This window comes from Mus musculus, chromosome 6, assembly GCF_000001635.26.
Source record: "Mus musculus strain C57BL/6J chromosome 6, GRCm38.p6 C57BL/6J".
Classification (NCBI taxonomy): Eukaryota; Metazoa; Chordata; class Mammalia; order Rodentia; family Muridae; genus Mus; species Mus musculus.
This window is the reverse complement of record NC_000072.6, coordinates 73,087,457-73,109,280: the sequence shown is the minus strand read 5'-3', so window position 1 is coordinate 73,109,280 and position 21,824 is coordinate 73,087,457. Positions and strand designations below refer to the sequence as shown.

General features: G+C 43.6%; 1 protein-coding gene across 4 annotated transcripts in view; it reads left to right on the top strand.

Moving 5' to 3' along the window:
• Positions 1 to 21,824, top strand: part of Dnah6 (dynein, axonemal, heavy chain 6) — a 204,625-nt gene that overhangs the window by 112,947 nt on the left and 69,854 nt on the right. For all 4 annotated transcript variants that reach the window (XR_003956215.1, XR_377473.4, NM_001164669.1 and 1 more), the window contains exons 43-49: positions 5,989 to 6,135; positions 7,351 to 7,424; positions 9,123 to 9,277; positions 14,061 to 14,292; positions 17,088 to 17,240; positions 19,558 to 19,698; positions 21,487 to 21,729. Coding sequence is in view for 2 of the 4 variants with exons in the window: in NM_001164669.1 (NP_001158141.1) it covers positions 5,989 to 6,135; positions 7,351 to 7,424; positions 9,123 to 9,277; positions 14,061 to 14,292; positions 17,088 to 17,240; positions 19,558 to 19,698; positions 21,487 to 21,729 (1,145 nt within the window). In the remaining 2 variants the exon portion in view is untranslated. The remainder of the gene's footprint in view (positions 1 to 5,988; positions 6,136 to 7,350; positions 7,425 to 9,122; positions 9,278 to 14,060; positions 14,293 to 17,087; positions 17,241 to 19,557; positions 19,699 to 21,486; positions 21,730 to 21,824) is intronic.

Sequence of the window (21,824 nt, the reverse complement as noted above, 5' to 3'; positions counted from 1 at the left end):
GGTCCATTTGTTTCATAACTTCTGTTAGTTTCACTGTGTCCCTGTTTAGTTTCTGTTTCCACGATCTGTCCTTTGAAGAAAGTGGTGTGTTGAAGTCTCCCACTATTATTGTGTGAGGTGCAATGTATGCTTTGAGCTTTACTAAAGTGTCTCTAATGAATGTGGCTGCCCTTGCATTTAGTGCGTAGATATTCAGAATTGAGAGTTCCTCTTGGAGGATTTTACCTTTGATGAGTATGAAGTGTCCCTCCTTGTCTTTTTTGATAACTTTGGGTTGGAAGTCGATTTTATCCGATATTAAAATGGCTACTCCAGCTTGTTTCTTCAGTCCATTTGCTTGGAAAATTGTTTTCCAGCCTTTCACTCTGAGGTAGTGTCTGTCTTTTTCCCTGAGATGGGTTTCCTGTAAGCAGCAGAATGTTGGGTCCTGTTTGTGTAGCCAGTCTGTTAGTCTATGTCTTTTTATTGGGGAATTGAGTCCATTGATATTAAGAGATATTAAGGAAAAGTAATTGTTGCTCCCTTTTATTTTTGTTGTTAGAGTTGGCATTCTGTTCTTGTGGCTGTCTTCTTTTTGGTTTGTTGAATGATTACTTTCTTGGTTGTTCTAGGGCGTGATTTCCGTCCTTGTATTGCTTCTTTTCTGTTATTATCCTTTGAAGGGCTGGATTCGTGGAAAGATATTGTGTGAACTTGGTTTTGTCGTGGAATACTTTGGTTTCTCCATCTATGGTAATTGAGAGTTTGGCCGGGTATAGTAGCCTGGGCTGGCATTTGTGTTCTCTTAGTGTCTGTATAACATCTGTCCAGGCTCTTCTGGCTTTCATAGTCTCTGGTGAAAAGTCTGGTGTAATTCTGATAGGCCTTCCTTTATATGTTACTTGACCTTTCTCCCTTACTGCTTTTAATATTCTATCTTTATTTAGTGCATTTGTTGTTCTGATTATTATGTGTCGGGAGGAATTTCTTTTCTGGTCCAGTCTATTTGGAGTTCTGTATGCTTCTTGTATGATCATGGGCATCTCTTTTTTTATGTTTGGGAAGTTTTCTTCTATTATTTTGTTGAAGATATTAGCTGGCCCTTTAAGTTGAAAATCTTCATTCTCATCAATTCCTATTATCCGTAGGTTTGGTCTTCTCATTGTGTCCTGGATTACCTGGATGTTTTGAGTTAGGATCCTTTTGCATTTTGTATTTTCTTTGACTGTTGTGTCGATGTTCTCTATGGAATCTTCTGCACCTGAGATTCTCTCTTCCATTTCTTGTATTCTGTTGCTGATGCTCGCATCTATGGTTCCAGATCTCTTTCCTAGGGTTTCTATCTCCAGCGTTGCCTCGCTTTGGGTTTTCTTTATTGTGTCTACTTCCCCTTTTAGTTCTAGTATGGTTTTGTTCATTTCCATCACCTGTTTGGCTGTGTTTTCCTGCTTTTCTTTAAGAGCCTGTAACTCTTTAGCAGTGCTCTCCTGTAAATCTTTAAGTGACTTATGAAAGTCCTTCTTGATGTCCTCTATCATCATCATGAGAAATGTTTTTAAATCTGGGTCTAGATTTTCGGTTGTGTTGGGGTGCCCAGGACTAGGTGGGGTGGGAGTGCTGCGTTCTGATGATGGTGAGTGGTCTTGATTTCTGTTAGTAGGATTCTTACGTTTGCCTTTCGCCATCTGGTAATCTCTGAAGCTAGCTGTTTTAGTTGTCACTGTTAAGAGCTTGTTCTTCAGGTGACTCTGTTAGCCTCTATGAGCAGACCTGGAGGGTAGCACTCTCCTTAGTTTCAGTGGGCAGAGTATTCTCTGCAGGCAAGCTCTCTTCTTGCAAGGCAGGTACCCAGATATCTGGTGTTCGAACCAGACTCCTGGCAGAAGTTGTGTTCCACTCACTAGAGGTCTTAGGATCACGTGTGGAATCCTGTGTGGGCCCTTGCGGGTGTCAGGCGACTCAGCTGGCAAGGTAGCCGGGGCTCGAGTGGAGTGGAAGGGGTTTGTGCCCCAGATCAAGCCCGGGTAGCCTGCTTCCCTATGTACCGCAGTCTCAAGTTCCACGCGATTGGATTGGGGTAGGCGCTGTGTTCCACTCACCAGAGGTCTTAGGGTCCCGTGGGGAGTCCCGTGTGGGCCCTTGCGGGTGTTGGGCAAGACTCTGCTGTCAAGGTAGCCCGGGGCTCAAGTCACGAGTTGAGCGGAAGGGACTTGTGCCCCAGATCAGGCCCGGGTAGCCTGCTTCCCTATGTACCGCAGTCTCAAGTTCCGCGCGATTGGATTGGGGCAGGCACTGTGATCCACTCACCAGAGGTCTTAGGGTCCCGTGGGGAGTCCCGTGTGGACCCTTGCGGGTGTTGGGCAAGACTCTGCTGGCAAGGTAGCCCGGGGCTCGAGTCTCGAGTTGAGCGGAAGGGACTTGTGCCCCAGATCAGGCCCGGGTAGCCTGCTTCCCTATGTACCGCAGTCTCGAGTTCCGCGGGATTGGATTGGGGCAGGCACTGTGGTCCACTCACCAGAGGTCTTAGGGTCCCGTGGGGAGTCCCGTGTGGACCCTTGCGGGTGTTGGGCAAGACTCTGCTGGCAAGGTAGCCCGGGGCTCGAGTCTCGAGTCGAGCGGAAGGGACTTGTGCCCCAGATCAGGCCCGGGTAGCCTGCTTCCCTATGTACCGCAGTCTCAAGTTCCGCGCGATTGGATTGGGGCAGGCACTGTGGTCCACTCACCAGAGGTCTTAGGGTCCCGTGGGGAGTCCCGTGTGGGCCCTTGCGGGTGTTGGGCAAGACTCTGCTGGCAAGGTAGCCCGGGGCTCGAGTCTCGAGTCGAGCGGAAGGGACTTGTGCCCCAGATCAGGCCCGGGTAGCCTGCTTCCCTATGTACCGCAGTCTCAAGTTCCACGCGATTGGATTGGGGTAGGCGCTGTGTTCCACTCACCAGAGGTCTTAGGGTCCCGTGGGGAGTCCCGTGTGGGCCCTTGCGGGTGTTGGGCAAGACTCTGCTGTCAAGGTAGCCCGGGGCTCGAGTCACGAGTTGAGCGGAAGGGACTTGTGCCCCAGATCAGGCCCGGGTAGCCTGCTTCCCTATGTACCGCAGTCTCAAGTTCCGCGCGATTGGATTGGGGCAGGCACTGTGATCCACTCACCAGAGGTCTTAGGGTCCCGTGGGGAGTCCCGTGTGGACCCTTGCGGGTGTTGGGCAAGACTCTGCTGGCAAGGTAGCCCGGGGCTCGAGTCTCGAGTTGAGCGGAAGGGACTTGTGCCCCAGATCAGGCCCGGGTAGCCTGCTTCCCTATGTACCGCAGTCTCGAGTTCCGCGGGATTGGATTGGGGCAGGCACTGTGGTCCACTCACCAGAGGTCTTAGGGTCCCGTGGGGAGTCCCGTGTGGACCCTTGCGGGTGTTGGGCAAGACTCTGCTGGCAAGGTAGCCCGGGGCTCGAGTCTCGAGTCGAGCGGAAGGGACTTGTGCCCCAGATCAGGCCCGGGTAGCCTGCTTCCCTATGTACCGCAGTCTCGAGTTCCGCGCGATTGGATTGGGGCAGGCACTGTGATCCACTCACCAGAGGTCTTAGGGTCCCGTGGGGAGTCCTGTGTGGACCCTTGCGGGTGTTGGGCAAGACTCTGCTGGCAAGGTAGCCCGGGGCTCGAGTCACGAGTCGAGCGGAAGGGGAGTGTCCTCATTCTTGCTTCTGCATTTCCATTGCCCTCCACCAAATCTCTCAGAATCATGTGCACCAAGGTGTCTTTGACTCAACTCCTAGCATGATGGTTAATCTCAGTTGTCTACAGGATGAGATCTAGAGTCACCCAGGAGAGGACCTTCTTGGCATGGTTAATTGAGGTGGGAAGACCTACCCACTGTGGGCGTCATTATTCCCTATGTTTGAGATCCAGACTATATAAGAAGGAAGAAATGAGCTGAGCATATTCTGTTTCTCAACTCTGCTGTTCCTGCTGCCTGGCTGTGGATATGCTATGCACAGCCACCCCACCCATGCTCCTGCTCATACAACCTCCTCCCTGGAGAGATGGACTGGAACTGTGAGGAAAAATCTGTGAGAAATATCTTCCTTCTTCCTAACTTGCTTTTGTCGGGGTATTTTATCACAGCAACAGAAAAGTAACTGGGACCCAGAACATAACTTACTCAAGTCTCCTTACAGCCCTACCTCACACTGAATTCCAGAACCTTCTTTTTTGTCTGTCTGTCTGTTTGTTTGTTTGTTTGTTTGTTTTTCGAGACAGAGTTTCTCTGTATAGCTCTGGCTGTCCTCAAACTCAGAAATCCACCTGTTTCTGCCTCCCGAGTGCTGGGATTAAAGATGTGCGCCACCACACCCAGCCAGAACCTTCTTAACTCTCCACCCCATTCCACTCAACCCTTCCAGCTAAGGGTGAGGAACAGAAAATTAGAAAGCTGAAAAATAGAAGCAAGCAGATCACAGATGCTGCACCTCCCAAACCTGACTTTTCCTATCCTGATCTGAACTGCCCCTGTACAGAGTTCCCTCTCTACCCTGCCTCATCTGAGATTTGGTTCTTACAATCCCCACATTACTTGTATAGTAACCTCTTCTATTAGATCATCCCCAGCATCATTTTTGCAAATCCAATAATAGATCCCACCTTTAAATTTTAATTTCTCTTTTTTCTAGAAAGACTCCTATTATAAAAATAAGTAAGTAAGTAAGTAAGTAAGTAAGTAAGTAAATAAAGCCTCTCCTCAGCAATGCTTCTAGTGTACGCTCTCCTGTTCCCTACTCTCCCTGGCTGTTGTCACTCTATTGGTATTGATAGCTGCTCCTCCTCCCTATCTTAAAATCATGGCCTGGGCCCTGTACTCAGTCAACTTTTTGTTCAACCTCAGTCAGTCCTCTGTTCCTCTCCTCTGAGCATGCCTCCCACGTTCTACATTCTTCTCCACGTCCTCACTCAGCTGCTCAACTGGACTTCTTAAACTCGATTGAAAAATAGGTTATTAGCCAGCTGCAGTGATGCACACCTTTAATTCCCACACCCGGAAGGCAGAGGCAAGCAGGTCTCTGTGAGTTCCAGGCCAGCCTGGTCTACATGGTGTGTTCTAGGATAGCCAGAGCTACATAGTGAGATCCTGTCTCAAAAGAGAGAGAGAGAGAGAGAGAGAGAGAGAGAGAGAGAGAGAGAGAGAGAGAAAAGGAAAGAGGAAAGGAAAGGAAAAGAAAAGAAAAAGGAAAGGAAAAAGGAAAAGAAAGGAAAGGAGAAAGGAGAAAGAAAGGAGAAAGGAGAAAAAGGAGAAAGGAGAAAAAGGAGAAAGGAGAGAAAGGAGAAAAAGGAGAAAGGAGAAAAGGGAGAAAGGAGAAAAGGGAGAAAGGAGAAAAGGGAGAAAGGAGAAAAGGGAGAAAGGAGAAAAAGGAGAAAGGAGAAAAAGGAGAAAAAGGAGAAAGGAGAAAAGGGAGAAAGGAGAAAAAGGGAAAAGGAGAAAGGGAAAAGGAGAAAGGGAAAAGGAGAAAGGGAAAAGGAGAAAGGGAAAAGGAGAAAGGGAAAAGGAGAAAGGGAAAAGGAGAAAGGGAAAAGGAGAAAGGGAAAAGGAGAAAGGGAAAAGGAGAAAGGAAAGGAAAGGAAAGGAAAAAGGAAAGGAAAGGAAAAAGGAAAGGAAAGGAAAAAGAAAAAAGAAAAGGAAAGGAAAGGAAAGGAAAGAAAAGAAAAGAAAAGAAAAGAAAAGAAAAGAAAAGAAAAGAAAAGAAAAGAAAAGAAAAGAAAAGGAAAGAAATATAGAGTCTTTCTTCATCCCTCTGCCACTGGCCACAGGTATTCCTGCCGTAGAAGGGACCGTCATTAACTCCTCTGGTTATGAACCTTGACCTCCACCCACTCCCTGAACAACTCTCCCTTCAAAATATATATCAAACCTAACCACTTCTTTCCATCCCAAGCTGGACTTAAGTGTTTTCTACTTTATTAAACTGAGATTCCATAAATGCAATTTTTTTCTTTTTTCTCCTTTTCTAAAAAAACAAACAAACAAACAAATACAGGTATTCTCCAATGTGATCCAGGAACAATAAGAGAAGAACTTCAGATATTTAGACTGTTTTGCCACGAATGTCAAAGAGTGTTCCATGACCGCCTGATCAATAATGAAGACAAACACTACTTCCATCTCATTTTGACAGAAATGGCCAGTAAGTATCTTTATTTAGCTGGGTTTTCTTTTTAATGTTTTAAAAATCAGAGAAACAATTTGGTTTCCATAAAAGTGAACTGAAAATGAGTTTATGAATGTTAGGCATTCATAAGTAAAAATTTTGGTAAGTCAAATATATATAAATATTATGAAGATGAATTACTAAAATAAAGGTTTTATAGTCTTAATCAGGTATGAAATTAGAAGTAGAGACAGGAAAATGGACAAATGAGATTTTGTCTAATAGGAAGGCAGGATAACATGTTTCCTCTCTTACAAGGTATAGAGAGGGAGAGAGAATATTGATGAATGATATGACAACAGAAAGAAGTAGAAGGAGGAAGCAGTCTGAAATGACGTGGAAGGGAACAAGAGAAGATCATGGGCAAACAGAAAAACAAATATCACATGCCTTTTGTCATCGATGATCTAGGATGTGTGTGTGTGTGTGTGTGTGTGTGTGTGTAGTTATGAGCACACACGTATAATACATATGCCACACATACATGACATAGTGGAGAATCTAGGGGTAACTATATATAGTTATAGTTATAAGCAGACCCATGTGATATGTGTATGTATGCACATGCATTGGTATCATGGGGAATCTAGGTATATATACAGACCCATGGTTATATACATATGTCACACATATATGACATGGACACAGATAGGTTTAGTTAGGGGGCAGAGGCTTAGAAGGAAAGGGAGAAGGGAGACAAAGGAGGGAAAATAAAAACAAAAATAATGATCTACTTATATCAAAATGGCATTGTGAAACCCATTATTTTATGTGCTAACTAAAAAACATATTTTTATCTGGGTGTAGTAATTCATTTCCATAATCCTAGCACTCAGGAGGCTCCAGCAAGAGGATTGCATTAAGTTTGAGGCCAGCTTGGCTACAGCATGAGACTCTGTCTCAAAAAAGAAAATTATGCATTTAATTTTTTAAAAGATAAAAAGAAATGATGACAATCCCAAAATGTTTCTTTTTTATTGAATAGTTATTCAATATTTACTATTTACCCAAAAATTCTAATACTTACTAAATAATGAAATCTGGGAAATTTTCCACCCAACTAAAATGGTATGTTGTTGGCATGGCTGTCTCTCAGTTTTTATATCAACTGCAGACACGAATCTGTAGATCGCATTAGAATGCTACATCCAAGCTGATCCCCATGGTAAAGTTGCTTTTGTTTGTTAACAGACAAGCACTTTGGAATTGCAATTGACCTGGAATACTTTTTAAGCAAGCCCATCATATTTGGGGATTTCATTAAGGTGAGTGGTCTACTGCCTGGCTGTACTCAAAGGTATTTGCTGTTTTCTGAATCAGATTCATCCACGCTAGGATTTTGCATTTGTGAAGATTAATATCTAAGCCAAGTGTGGACAAGCTCCGGTCCCATGGGCCAAATCTGCTGCTGCCTAGTTCTTATGAATATGCTTTATCCTGACACAGCTCACTCTTTTGTATGCCTATACTCATGGACATACAGGCAGTACTGATTGGACTTCATAGTTTTAAAACTTAATCAACTAACTCTTTAAAAATCAGTCAACATGAATTAGGAGGGAGGATAGAGGGATGTCTTAGAGGCGTTAAGGAGAAGATGGATGTAATCTAAATATATTATATGCATGTTTGAAATTACCAACCAATTTTAAAAGGAAAGAAAGACTAGGCTAAGCACAACAACGTAAGTAAAAATAAATAAAGCAAAATAAATAAAGTAAAATAAATAAAGGGTTTGTTCTCACACAATTTACATTTGCTATGTGTTTTTAGTGTTAGTATTATCAAATAAAAGAATAAAGAAAGACCTGGAGAGATGGCTTAGTCAGTAAAGTGCTTGCCCATCAAGCATGAAGACATAGTTCTTAATTAGGATTTTACTTCTGTGAACCATGACCAAGGCAACTCTTATTAGGACAACATTTAATTGGGGCTGGCTTACAGGTTCACAGGTTCAGTCCATTATCATCAAAGCAAGAGCATGGCAGCATCCAAGGCAGGCATGACACAGGCAGAGCTGAGAGTTCTACATCTTCATCTGAAGGCCACTATGAGTCAACTGACTCCCACAGTGACATCCTCCGCCACACCTCCAAATAGTGCCACTCCCTGGGCTAAGTTACCACAACATAAGTTCGAATCCCCAGAACTCCATGTAAAAAGCCAGATGCAGTAGTGTACACATAGCTAGCACATTCCTAGCAATAGCAATATGAGAGGCAGAGAGTGGGGAATCCCTGGAAACTGTGCTGGCCTATTTTGCAAAGTTCTGGGCCAATAAGACAGAAATCGGAAAGCTTCCGAGGACAAACATAATCCAAAGTTGTCCTCTGACTTCCACAATAGAATATCCACAACTTCACACACACACACACACACACACACACACACACACACGGGAGAAAGAAAGAGAGTGCAAAGTTTAGCAGATAAACCAGACCTGGGGGATGGCCAGGTGGTAGAGCATTTGCCTAGGATGAGTTCGTACAAGAACTCTCTTTGCTTTGTCCAGATTTATTTTAGCAGAAGTGCCTCCCAGCCATTGCTACAGCAAAGAAAAGGCATCCTCAATCGGGCCAACCAAGGCGCTCGGTTCCTTTTGTTTTACACCTGATTTTTATTCTCAACAGTATGTTTAACTCTCGGCTGGCTGCTGTTGTCAAAACAGAACAAAACCTACATGTAGTCCCAAAACGATCATTCACGGTGCTCACAATTGGCCCTGTGGATTTTCAGTTAGTTTTTTGAATGGCAACAGCCTGAGTATGAAACCAGAACACACACACACAAATTAAATAATTTCAAACTCCTTTCTGCATGAATTTTATTGCAAAAATCATTGTCGTTACAACCTAGCACTGGAAAAGGTGAAGTGAAATAATTTTCCAGATTGTCTGTGTGTGTCATATGTCTATATAAGGCAATTGACCCAACTTGGTGTGTTCTCACAAATCGCCTTACAGTTTGGAGCAGAGAAGTCTGACCGCATCTACGATGATTTACCCGACATGGAGAAAATCGAGAATGTTCTGCAGGACTATCTCGATGACTATAACCTCACAAACCCTAAGGAAGTCAAGCTGGTGTTCTTCCAGGATGCCATAGAGCACGTGTCCAGGTACAGTGCCACAGGCTCCCACACATACTTGATCTAATCTATTCTTCAGTAAAAGATAAACCTTTAGATGCATTAGGAGACGAGTTAAAGGCCCATAGAAATAAGCAATGTGAACTAAAAGATACTTTATAAGATTTTTTTAAAGATTTTGTTTATTTACCTTGTTTGTGTGTGTGTGTGTGTGTGTGTGTGTGTGTGTATGCTACCTGAGGTAGCCAGAAAAGGATGCTAGATTCCCTGGAGCTGGAGATACAAGCAGTTTTGAACTGCCCAATGTGGGTGCTAGAACAAAACCCAGGTCCTCTGGGAGAGCATGCTCATAATTACTGAGCCATCTCTCTAGCCCCCAAATAAATATATTTCTATATGCCTAAAATAGATACAAAATGAATTTTCTATGGAATCCCATAGGTCATTATTGCAAAATATCAAAATACTAGACATACCTATGTGTATGATGTGTTGTCTACATATATCTATGTGCACCATGTGCATATCTGATACCTTCGGTGGTGAAAAGAGGGGGTTGGAGCCCCCGGAATTGTTATAAACCACCATGAGGGTGCTAGGAACAAACCCTGAGTTCTCTGCAAGGGCAACAAGTGTTCTTAACCACTAAGCTATTTCTCTACATCCTGTGATTACAAAGCATTAATCAATTTTGTTTGTTTTTATTCTGGTTATAAATAGTATCTGAAGCGGTCTAAAGGATATATTGGGCTAATTACAAGGTACACGTGTGCCTACAAAGAAAACTCAAGGTTATAGTAAATATTGTTGAACCCTGATGATAGATCTAGCTGCTTAAAAGTGTGACTCCTGCCCACTTAGGGCCCCCTTAGAGGGACATTCCTCATATGTGGGCACTGAGCCTGAATATCTTCAGTACTTGAGACACACACCACTTTATAGAGTAGTTCATGTCCTTCTAGACCATTCTTAGTATTTAAATAACCTTTCCAGGTGAGCCTCATTTGTGACTTCTGGTGTCAGGTCCCTCCTAGGGAGCAGAAGCAATAATGGGACTCAGTGAGCATGGAAAGCCTTGATACATGGCATCATGTAATGGTCATGATCCCTTCTTAGCTCTGTGCCCCAAGCTCTTTGTGAATTTGGCTCAGAGAATGTTCTTCTAGGCTGTTTAGACACACATCGACTGGCTTTAGTTCACCATTGTCTTTCAATGGTTATAGGCTGCTCTCTTGGGGTGCTTCTCGTAGTTTCATCAGATAGTACCTGGAGTACCTGGCACATCTCTGTCCACAGATACTCTCTCCACGAGACTCTCTGTGACCGCAGTTGGGGTGTTTGGGCTTCACCAAATCACAGCCCTGGCACCAACAACAAGAAGAGAGGTCAAGTGGCCATATAACTTAGCAATTCCATCATATCTATTCTTTCTGTCAAAGCAGCCACACAGACACATCCAGACTCATACAAGGAGAACAGTGCTCTAGCCTTTGATGGGATCATAGAACAAATTGGACCAGAAACAATACTGCATTGACTTACAGACAATGCCATGGAAATATCAGGCACACTCTCCCATTCTTACTCATGAATGGCAGGCTTAGGAATCATATTCAGACCTTTGACTCTAATTCCACTGCAGGTCTCCCAAACCAGAACAGACCCAGTTTTTCATAAAAGCTCCATAAATTATTCTTTAAAATTATTCTCATGCTTCTCTTAGCTTTATCCTTACCAAGCATAGCTCTCCTGGATCGTGCCAGGAGTACAATGGTTGAAACCCCAGCACTTGGGAGAGTGAGGCAGGATTGCTACAAGTTTGAGACTATCCTGGGCTATTATACCAAGACTTGTCTCAGATCCCTCTCCACTAAAAATGTATCCAGCCTTCAATATGTTTAGCTTCATAAATTTCTAATACTGTACTTTAAAAATGATACCCATATATGGTGACATCTTTAAAAATCATTTTGAAATATTAGTGTGAGTGGGATGTCCCTTGATCTACAACTATAGCAAAAATTTAACAGCTTTGAGGGTCTATATTCATTTTGGCCACATTTTAGTGCTGGCTCTTGTTCAGACTGACAACCCCAAGGATTTTTTTCACATAAATAAAGTCTCCCATGGGTCCTACATTTCTGCTCTTAACTCAAATTTAAGAAGTCATGTTTGTCACAGCTTGCATTATAGGATGACCGTTTATATGTCACTGGGTTATCAAGATACTGCTTGGTCCCCATCTGTTCTTTTACTGACATACCCACATGCTATATCTGAACAACTTTCATTCCCATAGAGAAACCTTATTTAAAGCACTGGTGATAATAATTTTTTAAAGAAATTATTTGTACCCTTTCTATTTTGTTTTTAAAAGTTTGTCAACACCATCACTCCCTGGGGAGGTCTTGTGACCACCGATACTCAGATGTGAACTGCAGGGTGTTAATCCCTATCATACATTCCTCCCACCTTCTTGGACCTTTTTTTCTAATTTTTTAAAAAAATTTCTTCTTTCTTCTTCTGTATATGTTCATCCTCATTTAGGATAGTTTTACAGATTGTCACTGATCCACAATGACATTTTTCTCTCCCTCAATCTCTCACCATTGTCTTATTAAATGACACCTTAAGGCCTGTTGTGTGGCCATCTCATGTTGATTCATTTTCATGGAGGAAATCTCTTATTCCTGCTTTAGATGCTCATGAAATTTTTAAGTTGTGTCAAAAATTTAGATCTCAGAAATAGAAGTATATGTGATTCCAACCCTTAAACGTGTGTGTGTGTGTGTGTGTGTGTGGTGTAGGTCATAGGACAACTTACAAAAATCAGTTATTTCCTGAAAAGTAACTTCTATTTGTCAGATGTAATTGTCATCTTGGAGGCTTATTGTTGAATAAGCTCATCCTTTCTAGCTCTTTCTGAACTCTGGCTGGCTGGTGCAACTCAGTTGTTCTGGCTCAAACATCTCTCCAAGATGACTGGTTCAATCTGGCTTCTCTGCTTCTCACTGAATTGCTCTGCTTGGCCTCAAACTAACTCTGACAATTTGTTTTAATCTTATGGCTCCTTCTTATTCTCTGGCTTCAATGGCCTCTGCTGACCTACACTGCATGAACTGCACTGACTGAACTGATTCAATTGAACTGACTTGAATCAACTGAACTCCACTCTGAACTCACTCAACTGGCTCAATTCTGATGCACTGAACTCAACTGCCAAACTGATCTCTCTCCCTGTGATGCTCTTGAGAGTGGGGCATATTCTATCTCTGACTCATTATGTCATATCTTTCTCTGACTCATCACTTTGTCTGCCCCTCAATTAGAAGTCATCATTTGGGATTAAAGGATTCCAGACAGAGGCATTAAAAGTGTGTAGTAAGGCCATATCTGTATTCAAGCTGGATTACAAAGACCTAGAAAGTCTTTGGATATTATCAGAGCAGCCATGTTGTTGGATTAAAATATTGCTACACTTTCCTTCTACAGTGTAGGTCCTGGGGATTGAACTCAGGTCTTCAGGCTTGGCAGCAAGTGCCCGTAAGCCATTGAGGCCAGCCTTTCTTGTTCCTCCCTCTATAGTTGCTTTCATGTGGCCTCTAAAATTGTATTTGCTTCCCATGGCTTATCCTCCTTTGCTTCCGTGCTCTTTCTCTTCCTCATCCTTCCCCCCCCCCCCCGCCCCACATTCTGAGCATTCTTTGAACATGTCTTCTACCTCACCTGCTTCAATTCCCATGATACCCTATGTGAGACAGCTGATCTTTGCAGGTTAGTGGTCACATTTATCCATATCTCTCTAAATTTTTTTTCCTGAACTCAAATTCTATGTTCTCCTTCTTGAGTGTCCAGTCTAATATTATGACTACTGCACTGTTTTAAGTCCTCACTAAAATGAATCAGCAAGTGTCTTACTTACTGTTGAATTGTTTTGAAGACACATCATGACCAAAGCAACTTATAAAAGAAAGTGATTAGTGAGGGTTTACTGTTTCAGAGGGTTAGAGTCCATGACCCTCATGGTGGGGAGAATGGGAGCAGACAGGCATGGTGCTGAAGTGGTGGCTGAGAGATTGTAGATGACCCACAGACACAAGGGAGTGGAAATGGTGTGGATTTTGAAGCCTCAAATCCTGAGCCCAGTGACATGCCTCTTCCAGCAAGGCCACACCTAGTTTTTTCCAAATAGTCCTACCAATTATTCAAATATATGAGCTCATGTATTCAAATACATATGAGCCTATGGAAGCTATTCATACTCAACTCACCACAAGTTTCTAAAATACTGTTGCTCTCATATAGTGACTGGCCCAACTGACCCCCAACCCCAGCCCCCTTCAGAACCACTGTGCCTTTTTCTACATCTGGTGGTTTTTGTGCACACTTGCCCTTCTAGGTGGAGATTTGGGCTATACCAGTATATAAATTTGTGTCCGAGATCAGTCAGGGTCCCTGTCAAAACCCTTCACACTTAAACAAAACAAAACAAAACAAAACAAAACAAAACAAAGCAAAACAAAACAAAGAAAGAAAGAAAGAAAGAAAGAAAGAAAGAAAGAGAAATCTTTTATTTTAAATTTGCACACCTAAGGCAGAAAGCTTCCAGCCCATGGTGAAGCAGGGGAGAGATGGAGAAAAAAGCCAATAATAACATTCACCCAGCCATGATTTGCCTGAGATAGACTGCTTCTCCCTTGCAATATCCTGCTCTGCTGGCCACAGCCATCCCACTGAGAGCCCTGAGGTCCTCTCAGCTACAGTGACACGCCCGTGAACCTGAACTCAATCTTCCTCCCTTTGCTTCCTGCAGAATTGCACGGATGATCCGCCAGGAAAGGGGCAACGCGCTGCTGGTTGGTGTAGGAGGCACGGGAAAGCAGTCCCTCACGAGACTTGCAGCTCATATATGTGGTTACAAGTGTATGCAGATCGAACTTAGCCGAGGGTATAATTATGACAATTTCCACGAAGACCTGAGGAAATTGTACAAGATGGCTGGTGTGGAAGACAAAGATATGGTTTTCCTTTTCACAGACACCCAGGTACATAAACAGTGAGCACATGGGGCTGCAATCCACTGTGAGCACCAGGGGTTAAAATCTACTTTGAGCACATAAAATGCACTGTGAACACATGGGGTTGCAATCCACTGTGTTTTGAGGGTGGGTAAATTATAGAAGATCACTGTCTCCACTAACATATTCCCTATACCTTATAAAAGATCTTTATGGCCCAGTATTTTTATTTTTTACCAAGTTTCTCCCTTTTAATTCAAAGTATTTGTGGTCAGAATTTAAAGAGAGCTATTCTTTGGGGAAAGGCATAGATAGTAGAAGGTTATTGTCCTGGTTCCATTTCTGTTGCTGTAATCAAGCAGCCTGAGCAAATGCAGCTTAGGGGAGAAGGTTTACTTTGCCTTGCAGTTTCTGGTTACAGTCCATCATAGCGCAGAAGTCACAGGGGCAGGACCTTGGAAGAGCTGGGCACATCACACCCACAGTGAACAACCAAAGGAAGTGAATTCAAGATTGTTCACTTTCTTGCTTGAACTCTGATCACACTTACACAGTTCAGGACTCACTGCTAGAGAATGGTGCTGCCTACAGCGGGCTGGGCCACCCACATCAATTAATTAACATGACAATTCCCAACATGCCCATAAGCCAAGCCACTGGAAGCAATCTCTCACCTGGACTCTCTTCCCAGTTGATTCTAGGCTGTGTCAAATTGACAGTTAAAGCTGAGCACCACAGTAATAAACTCTATTTGGAAGTATATATAGAAACTCTCTATGTAAAAATTACTGCATCCAAGACTAAGAGCTAAATTTCAGGTCAAATTAACTCTAGAACTCAGTAGTATTCAGTGGCCAATATGAGAGATTTTAAACTCTGTAGCAGGAGGCTTTCATACACACATACATGCACGCATGCATGCACACACACACCATTAAAAAAAACTTTACTTTTTAAATTATGATATGGCATTGGCAGAGTGTGGGGAAAAGTCTGCTACTCAGCAGGTAAAAGGAACCTGGGATTGATCCCCAGGCCTCACATGGTAGGAGAGGCAGGCACCCTGAAAGTTATCCTCTGACCTCCATGCGCATGCGCACACACACACACATGAATACATTAAAATTTAGTAAAAATGTTAAATCTCTATCTAGAAGCAATAATCTGAATATAAATACATTTGTTCTGAGGGAAAATCTGCAGAGTGATGAGTAGCAAAAGACTTAGCATAAACAAGACAATAAATACTTGTAATACTTTCACTAATTATGAGAGAAGAAGCCCATTTCATAATGTACAAATTACCTATTCAAATCTAAAAGAAAATCTCAAGAAGGCCTAAGAAAGTCTAAACAGACTCTTTTTTAACAGAAATTGTATATTTTATTCTTTGAGAATTGCATCTGCTTACATTGTCCTCCAAATCCCCCAGGACCTCTGTCACATGTGCCCCCCCCCACTTCATGTCCTCCTCTTGTCGCTTATTATAACCCACCGAGTACGTTTAGTGTCTCCCATGTGTGCACGATGTAGGGCCATCTACTGAATCATGTGCAACCTACTAGGGGCTATCCTCTTGGAAAAAGCTGACTCACCCAATCTCATGGGCCATCAAATATCAGTAGCTTCATAGCAAGGGTATGGCTTCATGGGCCCCCTCCCTATCCATGCTGGAACATTGACTGGCGAGAACACATGCAGGACTTGTGCAGATAGCCAAAGCTGCTGTGTGAGTCATGAATACAAAGCCACATCATCTCTGGAAGACAGTTTTATAGTAGTCCCCCCACCCCAGACAGAAGTCAATGTGACTAAATTCACCCTTGCTTCAAAAAACCAAAGATAGGACAACTGAATTCTCCAAAAGGAAGCACTTATAAAACCCAAACTAACAAAAGGAAAGGTTAAACATTACTAAAGTCATACTTGACCTAAATGAGAAGTAGTTGATATTTACGCACTTTGTTAATCTCACTCCTGGGAATTTGGTCGGTGAAAATAATTTGCTCCCAGCTGAGAAGCAAAGCTTTAGACCTAAAGATGGATTGGTAGTAGAAACTAAATTGCCAACCATTTATGCTCATGGAAACTCAAGGCACTTTGTCTACAAGGAATGTTGTTTTCCCACAAGATGAACATTCTACAGAAGTGTGGCTTAATATTCATAGTAAAATCATCACTGAATGGAGCAGACTATAAGATACTTGTACAAATGATTTTGATGGGTAAAATGATGTGTTAGTAAGTTTTAACTGTTAAATTGACACACTCTAGTATCACCTGAAAAAGAGTGTTTCAATCAAGCAATTCTCTAGAACTGATTTTCCTGTGAGCACATCTGTTAGGGACTCTCTTGATTGTTAATTGCTGTGAAAAGACCCAACCCACTGTGGGCAGCACCATTCCCTAGGCAGAGGGTCTCAAACAGTAGGCAAGATTGAGGAAGCCATCTGAGCATGAGCAAACAAGCAGCAAAGATAAGGTTATTTCTCTCTGCTTTTGACTGCAGACGTTATGTAACTAGCTGCTTTGAGTTCCTGCCTTGACTGCAACCTGGAATTGTACTTCAAATAAGCCCTTTTTTTCCCCAATGTCACTTTGGTTCAGGGTGTTTTATCACAGCATGAGCAGTGAAGGGGAAGAAACAAAAGAAGATGGAAACTCAATAAAGTCCCTGTGTTAGGACTTAGGATGCTGTTTACTATTTAAGTATCTTTTAAAGGTAGAACCGGTACCTGTAAGTTTTGGAATGAATACTCGATAACTTCATATAATGACTATAGCATGGTAGATTTATGATGGCCACTTTGCTTTTCCAATAGATCGTCGTCGAAGAGTTCCTTGAAGACATAAACAACATTCTGAATTCTGGTGAAGTGCCTAATTTATTTGAGAAGGACGAGTTGGAGCACGTTTTAGCAGCCACCCGACCAAAAGCAAAGGAAGTTGGAATCTCTGAGGGGAACAGAGATGAGGTAGCACATCCCAGAATTATTATACAACTTTCTAAGCAAAGATGGCCTTAGCCCTTTTGTTCAGTTAGGGTAGATTTTTTTACATGTTTGGGTTTTTTTTTTTTTTGTTTATTTTAATTCTATTTATTTTATTTTCTGTGTTTAAAGTGTTTGTTCACTATACTTTCAGAAATACCCATGGATACAGAAATCAGAAATCCCATTGCCTACGCAGAGATTACAGTCATAGCCAGATCCCCTTCTTTGAGCCTGTACTTGTTAGATACATCTACAGTCTCTCACCTGAGAAAGGCTACAGGTGCAAGCCCAATGCTTTTTATACTCTCGATTAGCAGCAAGGTCCTACACGATGAAAACAGAAATATGCTCTATTCTCTCTCTCTCTCTCTCTCCCTCCCTCTCTCTCTCTCTCTCTCTCTCTCTCTCTCTCTCTCTCTCTCACATACACACACACACACACACACACACACACACACACACACACACTATAGCTGATATCCGCCTTCATTTCTCCAGCTTTCCTTCCCTCTGCACCTCCTTCCACTTTCAAGGCTATTATTATGGGATAGTTAATGTGTCCCCTGTGAGAACTGTCCTGGGCCAGAGATGATAATGAGTACAGTCAGCAAGTCTACTGCAGCAACTACCTTATGCCAGAGGGGCCCTCATTAGAGAGGTGCAAAACCTCAGGAGGCCAAAGAACGAGAAGCAGCCCGACTCCTCGGAACGAATGTGCAATGCACACTGTTCAGTGCAATAATCCATTCCATTCCTGTTCCGTGGAAATAATCTGACCAGAAGTAATTTTAGAAAGGAAAGGATTTATTTGGCTGACAATTCCTGATTACAGTCCCTGATAGCAGGGCAGTCAGGGCAGGAACTGAAGCAGGCCATCTCACTTCACAGTCAAGAGCAGACAGAAAACAAAAACAACCCGGCTGCCTGCATATATCTGCTCTTCTCTCACAGACAGTTTAGTGTCCAGTCCATGGAATGGTGCCTCCCACCATGGGCTGGGTCTTCCTACATCAAAGAACAATCAAGACAATCCCCCACAGCCACGCCCACAGACAGCCACGCCCACAGACAGCCACGCCCACAGACAGCCACGCCCACAGACAGCCACGCCCACGGACAGCCACACCTGATGTGGATAATCCTTCGCTGAGGCTCTTTTCCAGGTTATTCCAGGTTATGTCAAGTTGATTACTAAAAGCAACCATCACATACATTGTGGGAATTAAAAGGCAAGGGAGCCCAAGCCTTTACTGTGCCATTCCTGTTATACCAGTGAGCCAGCCGGTGGCCAACCACTGTGCCCCTGATAACAGCCACCAGCCACAAAGCAATGTATCCTCCTCCTTGGCAGGAATGTCGGAAGTAAGGTGTAATATCCAAAACTTAACTCTCCAGAGCCACCATTCTTTCAGGCTTCTCAGCTACAAAGATAAATGCCAAGGGCCTGCCCCTTACTCCTGACTGCTCTCTATCCTAAAACAAAACCAATGAAGGTCTCTCTCTCTCTCCACTTAAGAGGTCTCCTCAAAGTCATATACAGTGCTCAGATTGCAGCGAAAACTGCAAAATGTCTTTTCCTTTCTTCGAGACTGACTGCAGGGTCTCACACATGGTAGATAAGCCATCCATCACTTATCTCCAGCACTCCACTTTTATTGTTTGAGACAAGATTTCAGTAAATCTCCCAGTGTAGCCTTGAACTTACTCTGTAGTTCAGGGTAGCCCTAAACCTTCATCCTCCTGCCTCTGCCTCCTAGGTAACTGGAATTACAGAACCGTACCACCATCAGGTCTGCCTCTAGCTGTCCTTTATAGTACTTTCAGATTGCATGAGTGTCTTCATTACTTTCTTGTTGCTCTAATAAAAATTACCTAACACAAGTAACTTAAAGATGAAAGAGTTTACTCCAGATCCTAGTTCGGGGTACTGCCCATTAAGGGTACAACCCATCATGGCAGGGTAGCCATAGTACCAAGAGCTTGAAGCAATTGCACACAAAGCATCCACAGTTGGAAAGCAGGGAAATGATTGTGTGCATGTCAATGCCCAGCTCCTCTCTCCACTTTCTAAAGTCCAGACTTCCCTGCCCAGGACACAGTGCCACCCAGAGTTAAAACAGGTCTTCCCACATCAAGTAATGTGACCAAGACCAATGTGAGTCTAGATTTTGTCAACTGCACTGACTGTAGGTGTTTGCAATTCATCTAGCTGTGCTCATTTTATTTCCTGGTTGCATCCTCACTGTGTCCCATGCACTCTCCCTCTTATTTTCAACTGAAAACTGATCTTTGTTGTCAGGTGTTTCAATATTTCATCAGCAGAGTACGACAGAAGCTGCACATAGTTCTCTGCATGAGCCCGGTTGGCGAGGCCTTCAGGTCCCGATGCCGGATGTTTCCCTCCCTGGTAAACTGCTGCACCATTGACTGGTTTGTCCAGGTCAGTGACAGCCCAGGATACCCTCTGGGAGAAGACAGATTTGCTTGTTTTGGGGGGGGCTACCCCACGGAACATAGCTCACGATCCTTATGTTAGCTGTAAAGACTTCTAGGGAATTACTCAGACACAGGATGATGTTGATGGTCACGGAACACAGAGAAAACACAATTTGTAAAGGGAGGGAAAGCCGCTGACACTGAAGTCATTGTGATCCCGACAAGAGCTGTCACAGTGCATGGCCAGGGAGAGAGGTGAAAAGAGGCAGAGCCAGAGATAGCCCAGCAGTTAAGAGCACCGACTATTCTTCTAGATGACCCGGGTCTGATTCCCAGCACCCACATGGTTGCTACAAGTTGTCAGTATTACCAGTTCCAGAAGATCTAACTACCTCTTCTGGCCCCCAAGGGCATCGCACATGTGTGGTGCCCAGACAAATGTATATGCAAAATAGCAATACACATAAAATAAAAATAAATAAATCCTACCAGAAGAGGGTATCAGAGCCAGTGAGTGTAAGCAACAATCTCAAAAAGTTTTCTCCAAGCAAACAGAAAGACAAGGACTAGAGAGGTACAGCGAAGCCAAGAAAGTCCTGTCTTTCATCATTTATTACATCATGTGTTAGGGGGAGGAGCCACGACACGACACTTACACGCAGATCAGATGTCATCTTGTTGGAGTCAGTTCTCTCCTTCCACCACGTGAGTCTGGCAGCCAGGTTGTCAGGCTTGGCAGCGCAGCCCTTACCTGCTGAACCATCTTGCTGGTCCAGAACTACTTTTGAACACTGATTTTAAACTCTGGGTGTGTTGATAAAAATGATCCAGGAAGAGATTCAACACAACATTAAGCCTCGTGGAACCAACGTCACTGAATAGCAGTGAAGTATAGGGTGTAATTGTCACTGAAGGAGCATTACGCTCGTGACAAGCGGGGAGTGCTGAGAGGAAAAGGTACAGATGGGAAGATACCGGGGTGGGGTGAAGAGCTCACTGAAGTCTCCTTTGCTTCTCATCTTTCCGTTCATGTAGCAAGCAAAGGCATCCACTGAAAGTAGCGAAATGGGCAAACAGAAGTCTAGGGAATAGAATACAAAGCATGAAACTGATGTGTTAGGAAAGGAGCTTGTCAGAGATGCTCTCGGGGGCTAGTTTTCATGAACTGAAGGTGGAGTGAGCCAAGCATGGTGCTTGTAATCTCAGCACCCAGGAGGCTAAAAACAGAAGGATTGCTCCTCATTCAAAACCAACCTGGGCCCCAGTGTGAAAGACCCTCGCTCAAAAACCAAGCAACCCTCAGGAAGATGAGAGGGAGGACTGGGAGTTTCTTCTCCAGCTATGCTCAGCTGCCCAGCAGCAGCACAGAGTAACTAAGGGTCACATTTGACCAAGGATCAGGGGAGCTTCAAACAAGAGAAGTCGGAAGGTCAAGGTCTAGACCCGACCTCGACCTCGCTGCCGCATCACAGGGAAGTTTAGAGGTCCTTGTGACTTGCATCATTCTATGCATAGAATTGCTTCTAATCAGCCCATGTTTATCAGCAACTTCTCTGTGCTTGACACTGCTTGGGGGTGGGGGGTGGGGCAAAATGGTCAGCAAATGCAGACCTGGGTCCCCTGGAATAAGGTTTGGTTCATGAGACTCCCAAAGCAGGAGGAGGAGTTAACCAGATGAAAGGAAGAGCCAGCCGAAGAAGTCCTAGACAAATACTGTTTCTCAATTGTTGAACGATGTGTTGTAAAAAGTGACCTGCAGAATGGTTTTTTCAGATTGCCTTTTTATTTACAGTGGCCCAGGGAAGCGCTCCTGTCTGTATCAAAGTCATTCTTCTCATCTGTCGACACTGGAAACGATGATCTAAGAGAAAAGCTTTCCCTCATGTGTGTGAACGTGCACCTGAGCGTCTCCCACATGGCGGAGCGTTACTACAACGAACTGCGCAGGCGCTACTACACCACGCCCACCTCCTACCTGGAGCTCATCAATCTCTACCTGACCATGCTCACTGAGAAAAGGAAGCAGTTAGTTTCAGTACGTTCATCTATACACCCGTCTTACCCGAAATGCTAAGCATTCTCTCTACCACTGCGCTACATCTCCCTCTATCTAAAGAGCCATCTTCAAAC